At 40.0% G+C, this 10,223-nt stretch overlaps 1 protein-coding gene across 1 annotated transcript; it reads right to left on the bottom strand.

Annotated features, from left to right (window-relative positions):
- Positions 1-987: 987 nt before the first annotated feature.
- Positions 988-2,722, bottom strand: LOC145129419 (uncharacterized). Its single transcript, XM_079064118.1, has 2 exons — positions 1,482-2,722; positions 988-1,191 (listed from the first exon to the last, which is right to left on the bottom strand). The coding sequence occupies exon 1, from the start codon at positions 2,688-2,690 to the stop codon at positions 1,503-1,505; it is 1,188 nt and encodes a 395-aa protein (XP_078920244.1). The 5' UTR covers positions 2,691-2,722; the 3' UTR covers positions 988-1,191; positions 1,482-1,502.
- Positions 2,723-10,223: the final 7,501 nt, after the last annotated feature.

The raw sequence follows: 10,223 nt of genomic DNA, 5'->3' as shown, positions 1-10,223 counted from the left end.
GCAGGCTGACACCACTAATTCTCGTACAAATGAAATGCTAGCCATAGGATCCGTTGGGGGGGGGGGGGAAGTGGGCAGCTGCACATGACCCAATTTTTTTGTTATATATATTTATTTAAAAATAAAAACTTATAATAACAATGGTTCTTTTTTCTCACTCGTCTTGGGCCATTGAGGATATTTAACTACTCAAGACCGGCTCTGGATCCATTACACTATCAACGGTCAGGGTTATCGCTCAAACGAAGCACACAGATTGCGGTTTACTATCTATAGAGGTGACGCCTTTAACGGCAACACCACAAATAGTGGTGGCACTTAAACACGTTGATTAAAAGTCGCCACTATTGGTGTAGTCGCCGACAAAGGCATCGCCAGGCGATTTCTTGTAGTCGAGTTTACGGGTATACATTTTACTTGAACCGAAAGGGTGTTGGGTATTTGCGATTTCTTGGTGGAAACTCTTGTTTTTTTTTTTTTTCATAGCTCTTTCTCATGTATGCCTTTAGAACATGTGAAGCATGTGACATGAATATCAGTATATAACATATATGGTTACGTATCCATCGACATGCTGTAGATGCTTGTACTATTGCATGTGTTTTCCCATTATGTGCGTATACGCTACATGCAACTTCGAAAGGGTCAAATCCAGTGGTATGTTGTTACCGCTTATACTTGATGAGGTAGAATGCATTCGGTACCCTCTAGATATAAGAATCTTAGATCTAGCAAAAATAGTTGAGCGAAAAGGAAAATAAATGGAATATTTTTTTTTTGTCAGTTTTCAGTTTCAATATACGATTTTGCTATATAGTAATTTTTATAAATATTCCTAATAATGATTTTGGTTCAGTCAGCTTCATGATTTATGTTCCTTTAATGAAACATCTACGTACACATTTAATTAACAATCAAATGTATGTTGAATTGGAATAAAAGGTACAATGAAGTAACAAATATTAACAAAATAAATAAAAGAGATAATTAATAGGAAAACATCCTTGATTCATTGATTGATACTATTCCTTACATAATTAATAGCAAAACTAAACACGCCACGAAACAATAATCATCTTTTAAAAAATTGCTCGTCAACATATTAAAAGGGAAACTTCCATAAACAATTCCAACTTAAAAAGCATTTTCTGAACTGATATTTGCTTCATCGATCGGTCCATCAACTTAGCCCTGCAAAATTCAGGCATGCATAAGCACTTGAACGAGTACTTCAAGGTATTTTAGACATTTATCTTGTATTGAATCATATATATATCTTAAGAAGCATATATATATCTTAAGAAGCATTCATGGTATAAGCCACTAATTTAGCTCCAACAATATTGTCATGTAGGAGAGAACACTCAATGTCCAAAAAGAGCTTAATTACACAAATATAGAAGGATTTTTCTTGTTAAAGAAAAGGAAAATCAAGAATTTGGGTTAGGGTCTGGTGTAAAATACGAAAGATAGAAATTTACCTGAGTAGAGACCATCATAATTTAGAGAGAGCAAGTGTAACCCGGAGGAGGGGTCTTGCCACAAGTAACAAGCAGCTGAAGAGCAATTGGTAGATAAATGTTGAGGTTCAACAGTTTAACCTTCAAGGTTGTGCACAAGCAAACTGCAGCCTCTAGCTCTGCTAGCCCCGCTATAATCGGGCAACATTTGTTGACCGCGGGGTCACCCAATCCAATGTTCACTAAACCTCCTAGAAGGTCTACACAAGCTCCCAACTTTAGGATGTCAATGGGGCATGTTTCCGATGCACCCGGTGGTGATGCAACCGGTGGTGATGCACCCTTTGGTGGTGGGCAGGGTTCCCCCTTTGGTGGTGTGGCAGCTGGTGGAGTGACCACCGGTGGAGTGACAACCGGTGGTGTGACGATGGGTGGGACGACCGGTGGGAGGGGTGGTAGTGGGAGTGGTGGGAGTGTCACCGGTGGTTTAATCGGTGGAAGGGTCACTGGTGGTTTTAGAGGTGGGAGTGGGAGGGGTGGGAGCGTCACTGGTGGTTTTAGAGGTGGGAGCGGGAGGGGTGGGAGCGTCACTGGTGGTTTTAGGGGTGGGAGTGGGAGGGGTGGGAGCATCACTGGTGGTTTAATCGGTGGGAGGGTCACTGGTGGTTTTACAGGTGGGAGTGTGACAGGTGGGAGGGTTACTGGTGGTTTAATTGGTGGCAGAGTCACGGGTGGTTTTACCGGTGGGAGGGTTACTGGTGGTTTAATCGGCGGGAGGGTCACTGGTGGTTTAATCGGCGGGAGGGTCACTGGTGGTTTAATTGGTGGCAGAGTCACGGGTGGTTTTACCGGTGGGAGGGTTACTGGTGGTTTAATCGGCGGGAGGGTCACTGGTGGTTTAATCGGAGGGAGGGTCACCGGCGGTTTAATTGGTGGGAGTGGCGGTTTAATTGGTGGGAGGGTCACCGGTGGTTTTACTGGTGGGAGGGTCACTGGTGGTTTTATCGGTGGGAGTGTCACCGGTGGTTTTACCACGGGTGGAAGGGTGATGGGTGGTTTTACTACAGGTGGGAGGGTAACCGGTGGCTTTACCGGTGGTTTAACAATCGGTGGTTTTCCGGTGGGTGGTTTTGGCTTGTCACAACTTCCACAGTCAAGAACTGGATTCGCTGAAGAAATCATGAAAAGTGAAATGAAGAAAAGAGCGGTAAGCTTCTTAGAGGACTCCATTTTTGATGGATGTAATGTGAAGTGATGTGAAGAAGGGATTATATAGAACTGCATGAGTGTTTTACATTTTACTTTTTATTTTAAATAATAATTTACTCTATTTACTCTGGGACATATGTATATGTATATTGAGGAAAATAACAAAAAAAATTAATGAAAGACCAAGAGAAAAGCTACGGCACATGTATGTTTTTGTGCATATTGGAGGTGACAAATTTTGCAAGTTGGCAAAAAATTTCAGCATTTTATGCACTAATGGCTGGATTTTTTTTTTGTTTTCTTTTTTGGGTTACATATTCTTGACATTACGCTGCAAAAGAACATAACGAATGTTCATATTTAGGCGTCGACAATGTTAAGTTTAAATTATTTAGAGATATTATATTTTTTTCAATAACTTCATTAAATTATGCATTGTATATGTTCTTGTCGATAATAGAATTAACACTATTTGTGCTATATATTAATATCAATATTATATTGTAGAATTGCATAATTGATAGACCATTACTACAACCCATATGTGATCTTAGTTATCGACGATTCAATTAAAGAGATAAAAATAATAATTTGATCTCACGTTTATTAGTATAAAAAATTCAAGCTTAAAATTGGCGGAAATAATAAATGCTAAACTCTCAAAATGTATACAAATTTACAAAGGTTAGACGTATGATAATATGTAAAAATAACAGCTTGTTTTTTTTTTTTTTTTAAAAAAAAAAAGTTATTAAAGTAGCGGGGCTAGCAAAAGGAGATTATAACATGAACAAAAAGCTCGAAACTAAAAGGAACTCAGCACAAAAAGAAACCTGTCGGACGATAACTTTTTACACCAATGGAAATCGACACAAATTAAAATATTTTTGACATCCTCAAGAAAAAAAAAAAAAAAGAGTATCGTTGTTTATCTAGTATAGCAATGAAATACATTGCTTTGAGGTGATCAATCTCTCATAAATTTAGAAAAAGGAAGGGAGTTAATTTGGAGCAATTTTAAGATGATCAAATTTCAATGAAGAACATTACAATTTATAGAAAACAATTATGGTTGTTAATAGCCTTATGGAACAAGAAATCTTGGACTAATATCAAGAAAATGTGTTACTAAAATCCTCCAGATTTGTTACACATTGGAAGACTTGGTCGTGGGGTCCTTCGGTGAGTCAATCTTCATAACGGGTGGGTCACCTTTTGACCTGTGTATAGGTTGATTTGTCAGTTTGTCGGATGGTGTGGTGTCATGGGTCGTATCAATACTCTTCCCTTCAAGCGGGAGCTTGTCCTCAAGCTCTTGCCTGATATAGTCTTCCTTGTTTTCCCAGTTGGCTACTAAGATGTCTCTATCTTTCCATTTGATGAGAACTTGTTCAGTGGTCGTGTCATGTTCAAGTATGGTGCGTCTGTCCGGAACAACTTCTGGTTCCTCGACTGGATGGTCTTCGATGTAGGAGACCGGCAGTGGCAATGTTGGTGGCGAGGTTGGTCTATTACATGGACGTAGCAGTGATGTGTGGAAAACGTTGTGTGCTTTTGAATCTGGTGGAAGGGCTAGTTGTCATATATGTTTAATACATTAAATGGCACGTAAAATGGTCGGCTAAGTTTTTAGGATTCTCGTTTTTGTACTAATTGTTGTCAATACACACGAAGATGCAAATAAACTAGATCACCAATTTGAAATTATTTTTCATGTGGTGCTTGTTAGCTTGATCGGACATCCTTTGGCGGATTTTTTGTGATAACCCGAAATTTCAATCTTGTACAAACCATTCAATCCAATCAAAGTTAGACTTGTTCTTGCTAACTTCTAGCACTATTTTGAGTCTATTTGAGCATTCCAAGCCTAGTATATCCAAAGAATGAGTGGTAGGAAGTGTCCATTGAAGTTGTAAACTATCAAACAAACCATAAACCCTCTAAAGAGGTGTTTACGGCCAGGAACCATGAGTTTACGGCCGTAAACCCATGGTGGCCGTAAACACCATGCTATATATATGGTCCTTAGTCATTTTTCCTCATTTCCACCATTCCAAGCCCAAGAACTCGGAATTCTCTCTCTAGGATCTTGAGACTTTTGCTTCCAAACTTCAAAAATGTAAGTGATTCCTTCCCTCTATGTGTTAATACATCTCTTCTTCTTGATTCACTCTTGAATTCATCCACAAATCTCGTCTTTTGAGTCTAGATCTTCAAGATCCTCAAGAACACCAAGAACACTTAAGTGTTTTGGGACGAAAACACCCCCATTTGCCTTCAAAACGTAAGTACACTACCCTTAGCTTGTTATATACTTGAATCAGTTGTTAAACACCTTGTTAACATCAAGAAATCTGGAACAAAAGGGTGTTTACGGCCAAGGCAATCTCCCTTGGTCGTAAACCCTAGTTTGTGGTGCAATGTTGCCACAACTCCTTCCTAAGCCTTGGATCTAAGTCTAGAACACCTCAAGGAAGAACATAGGACCTTAAACACACAAAATGGTACAAGATACCATGAGTTTACAGCCGTAAACTCATTGGGCCGTAAACCCATGGGCCGTAAATTCCAATGTGAGGCCCTACAACCCTTTGTACTCCTAGCACTTGAATCAAAGTGTTTTCCATGTCCTAGGGTGTTTCTACTTGCTTAATTAGTTGTTTAATCACTAATTAGATACATAAATGTGTCATTATATGTTAAATAGGATCCGTGTGTGCTCAAGTCCTCACTTGACACTTAGCATCCTATCCAACACTTCCATCCAAACCACTCACTACAGGTGAGTTCATACCCCTTTAATCAACCTTTGAAATGATTTTAAATGCTTTTATGGGGGGAATACAAGTTAAAACATTCTAGTTATTATATTAATCACATGCGATGAATAACTAGAACAAACATAAAGATTTTCTATTACCTTCAAACTGTTATCAAACTTATGGATTTCAAATACTTCAAAACATTTTATTAAACTCTTTTAAATGCTAAATCATTTATCAAACTCTCTTTAAAAACTTATATTATTGTCAAACTCATGTCTATACAGATATATTTATATAAGTAAGATTTGAAGGACTTAGGACTGATAGCTCACTTTATTTCCTGTTCCTTGTTTGGTTGTGGACTTAGAGTACCCTGTTATTTGTCCGAATGTCGTTGAAATCTTAGTTATATATCATATATATGTGTTTAGATATAAAAGCTTTTACTTCAGTTCAGTACCTTTGGGTAGCAAAGGCATACAAACAACATTACTAGTAAACTATAATAGGTATAGTTTAAGAGATTACTACTCACTATTACTAGTACAACGAAGCATACAAGAGTCAGTACATTTTCAAGTCATTACAAACATACTATAAAATACAATACACACTAGTCACTATACAAGAGAACATACTATACACTATACAAGAGAACATACTATACAATATATAAGAGAATATACTATACACTAGTACAGAGAGAACATTACTACACTATGACTTACTATACAAACATTATAATACGATAAATAGAATGTGACACACTATTTTCGGATACAACAAGACCGTGTTGTATCATTTTGTAACCAGAGTCTCCTGGAGGGAGAGCGGGCATTGTGTGTATAGATCTATACGGTACAGACACTCCCACACCCCGACTGCTAGCTACAGTCCCAGCCAATAAGGCCAAGGGGTGACAAAATGTCACCTCACTACATATGACACCGGAGGGTCATCAATTATTCAGTCGTCGATCAGCATGGTTACATACGAGTTCACATTTAAGCCTTTAATTAACCAACTAAAGATTAAAGACTACTTTAGACTCCCCGAGGGGTATTGTACATTTAATACTACCTGGAGTCTGAATTTTATCACTTTATAGCCAGCAGTGTTACTGCTGAGGTAAAACATTATTTTCCCTATTACATTTACTTTGTGATCTTCTCACATATTCATAAATGTTTAAACTATATTTAGTTAATAATAGTCATACTTGGGAGAATACACACTTTTACACGAAACAAACATATAGAACATTGATGCCTTGGTAGAAGGCCACTTTTAGTAGAAAATATAGGATTGTCTAGGAGATACAAATATTCACTACAAACATTTACTTGGAAAACTTACAAACATTTTCTTCAAACTTACAAACATTTTCATACAAGCAATGACACTAAATACTTATGAACTCACCAGCTTTAATGCTGGTAAACTCTTTCAAAATAACTTGTATTCTCAAGTCATCAGTAGACAGGTACCGATGAAGCTTTTGAGAAGATGGAGCCTTCAAGACTCATCTATTATTTTGACTCACATTTTTGGTGTCTTATAAACTATACAGAACACGCTTGTATCAAAATTATTCTATAAATGCAATGGATGTTGTTGCTTGTTTACTATTATGCATTGTTATGATATTGTACATGACGTCCTCCGCCCCAGAACGTTTCCGCCGTTCCGGTTTTGGGGTGTGACAGATTGGTATCAGAGCATTGTTTATAGTGAATCAAGTATATCAACCCATAAAAGATATACAAACTATAAACGCATCGGGATTAAAATACTCTGACCAAGAGTTTATGCTGTTAAATAATAAAATATTTAACCAAAGTATACCTACCTGCATTCATACTAAAATCAGTGTCACTAGGACAGAACAAAAGTATTACGATTGTTGAACAACACAATTAGGCTTAGAGACATATAGTCAAATCTAGGGGGATATAGCCTGATCAACTATATTTTCCGAGGAGTGACTAGCATGTGCCTAAGAATGGTTGTGGTGTTGCAACAAGTCTAAAAACTTACCAATACCACTACAACGAGAGCATTAGAACAGAACATAAACTTAAAATACTATAGGAGTATTTTGTGTTACTATAATTACTTATGTGCAAACTAAAAAGGTCTTTATTAGTATGTCAATAGTTGCAGAGTGGATACGCTAAGGTTACATGTAACTAGGGTGTTATAGACTTAGAATTTGTGATCTTTGCTTTACCTCATGTTCCTTGTTTGGTTGTGGACTTAGAGTTAGGGTCACTTATTCGAAGGTCTATCCTGCCTTGGTTACATATAACTTTTATGTACTACGCAAATGTTGAAGTAACTAGTAAGGGCCATCTTATAATTATCATAATTAGTACGTCTATTAAACTATTCTTTTTTCCCCTATTCTCGCGTAGATAACCAGAGGTCAACAACCTACCTCAAGAGGCTCCAATCCCAAACCTCAACCCCCGACCAACATTTTAAGGCCCCACTCCCTTGTGGGCGACAAACTTGAACCGTTGGAGTGATGAGCAGGGTCAGCCCTTACCTTTTAACGGAGACCGAATCTTTTACAATATAAGCGAGGGAGGCTCAGCTGACCGAGTCCTACCCATTATGGTCCGTAGGATTGCTCGGAATGTTGAGCAAGGTCGTGCAGCCATCGACCGAGTGATGGAAGTTGATGCCAACTCTGGCATTAACACGGTCTGCATTCGCCAACTCGAAGAGGCTATGGAAAGGACTAGGAGAACCAATGAGGATCTACAGCAACAACTAACTGCATCCCGACCTGAAGTCATAGAACTCCGAGTGTGTCAGAGGTCGCATGAGCGACATCTTCAAGAAGTTGTACGTCAGCTGGCAGATCAGAGGGTTCGCCCGAGGGATACCCGTCGCCGGTAGAAGATGTCGCCTCGTCTTTTCTTTTGGGTTAAGGAATAGCCTTTATTTTCTGTGATCTATGAAGCACTTGTCTGTAAAATATTCCTATCTTTCAAGTACTTTAACTGGATTTCTAAGCTGTCAACATTTTCCCTTATGGTTTGATGTAAGACCTACTGTTAGGTCATTTTCCCGAACTTATTTACATCATTAATACCAGTAATATTGGCAGTTATCTAATCTATTGGAAAGTCTTTACTCTTGTGTTTCCCTACTCTATTGTTATGTCCCTATCTGATGGTTGGACTATGGCGATTAATCCATGAATCACTCTCATCATACTTACAATTGATTCTTACTACTATCATCATCCCTATCAACTTTCAGTAAAAGATGTCGCCTCGCAAGCGTCCGACCAGAGGCACGCCTGTAAATCAAACTCCACCACCACCACCCCCTCCGCAGTTCGATGCGGTGATGTTTCAGTCAGCTGTGACCGCAGCCATGGCTCAAGTAAATTCTGGTGGTGCTGGAACGGGCACCAACTCTAGCCATGGTGAAATCCAACCACGTACACGGGAGTGTACTTATAAAGACTTCATCAGCTGCAAACCAACGTACTTCAACGGAACCGGAGGGATCATTGCACTGTCCCAATGGATCGAAAGAACGGAAGCAATCTTTGAGATGTGCTCTTGTCCTGAAGGAAGCAAGATAAAATTCGATGCCTGCACCTTCACCGAAAGGGCCCTGACATGGTGGAATGGCCATGTCAAATCACTCTCACTGGTAGCAGCTAACGCTATGGGCTGGGAGACATTGAAGGATCTAATGGCAAAGGAGTACTGCCCGAGAGGCGAAGTTCAGAAACTCGAAGAGGAACTGTGGAACCTTAAGATGAAGGGTTCCGACATAGTGGCTTATACGGCCAGATTCAGCGACCTGGTGACTCTATGTCCCAACATGGTCCCCACCGAAAGCAAGAAAATTGAGAGATACATCTGAGGTTTGGTGCCCCCGTATCGAGGGAACGTTCTAGCATCGAACCCTGCGACCTTTGATAGTGCCAAGGAATTGGCCGAAAGGCTTATCGATCACGAGGTTCCTTCTCCTCCAACAACAACTACAACTGCTGTCTCAGCACCAACCAAAGCGGCCGACAACAAGAGAAAGCGTTGGGACCGAAAGAAGGGCAAATCAACTCAGCCCTCTTCCAAGAACCAACAGGTTGTGGCTGTTCGTGTTGCCACAACTCCTATTGCCCCTGTACCAGCAAAGCCATATGCAGGGAGCCTACCCAAGTGCACTAAGTGCAATTTCCATCACAACGGCCCCTGCCGAGAACTGCACTGCACCAACTGCGACCGGAAGGGCCATACTGTCCAATTTTGCCGAGCACCACCCAAACCCATTGCCCAGGTCCCCGGTGCAGGAGTAAGCCAAGCCTGCTATGGGTGCGGCGAGACAGGGCACTTCAAAAGAAACTGTCCTAAAGCTGGGAATGCGGGAGGAGCAGGGAGAGTACTTGCTATTGGCCACAATGAAGCAGTAGCAGACCCCACAGTAGTCACGGGTACGTTTTCTCCTCGATAACTCATATGCATGTATCCTATTTGATAGTGGGGCAGAGAGGAGCTTCGTGAACCAAAAATTTAAACACTTACTTAATCAAGCACCGCAAGCACTAAAAGAAACCTTCATCGTAGAAATGGCTAACGGAAAGACAGAAAGTTCTAACGAAATTTACATAGGTTGTACCCTCACACTAGATAATCATTCATTTTCAATCGACCTCATACCCGTGGCAATCAAGAGTTTCGGCGTCATTGTGGGCATGGACTGGTTGAGTCTTTATCGCACCGATATTCTGTGTTTCGAGAAAGCAGTCCCTCTAAACCTACCGAAT

The sequence above is a fragment of the Lactuca virosa genome, chromosome 8 (genome assembly GCF_052849685.1).
Source record: "Lactuca virosa cultivar CGN04683 chromosome 8, Lactuca_virosa_CGN04683_v6, whole genome shotgun sequence".
NCBI lineage: Eukaryota > Viridiplantae > Streptophyta > Magnoliopsida > Asterales > Asteraceae > Lactuca > Lactuca virosa.
Note: the sequence above shows the minus strand (reverse complement) of the source record. Positions and strands in the feature narration are given on the sequence as shown.

Bases quoted from the DNA above. Each gene is read 5' to 3' on its own strand.
- LOC145129419 (XM_079064118.1), bottom strand. From the start codon at position 2,690: ATGGAGTCCTCTAAGAAGCTTACCGCTCTTTTCTTCATTTCACTTTTC.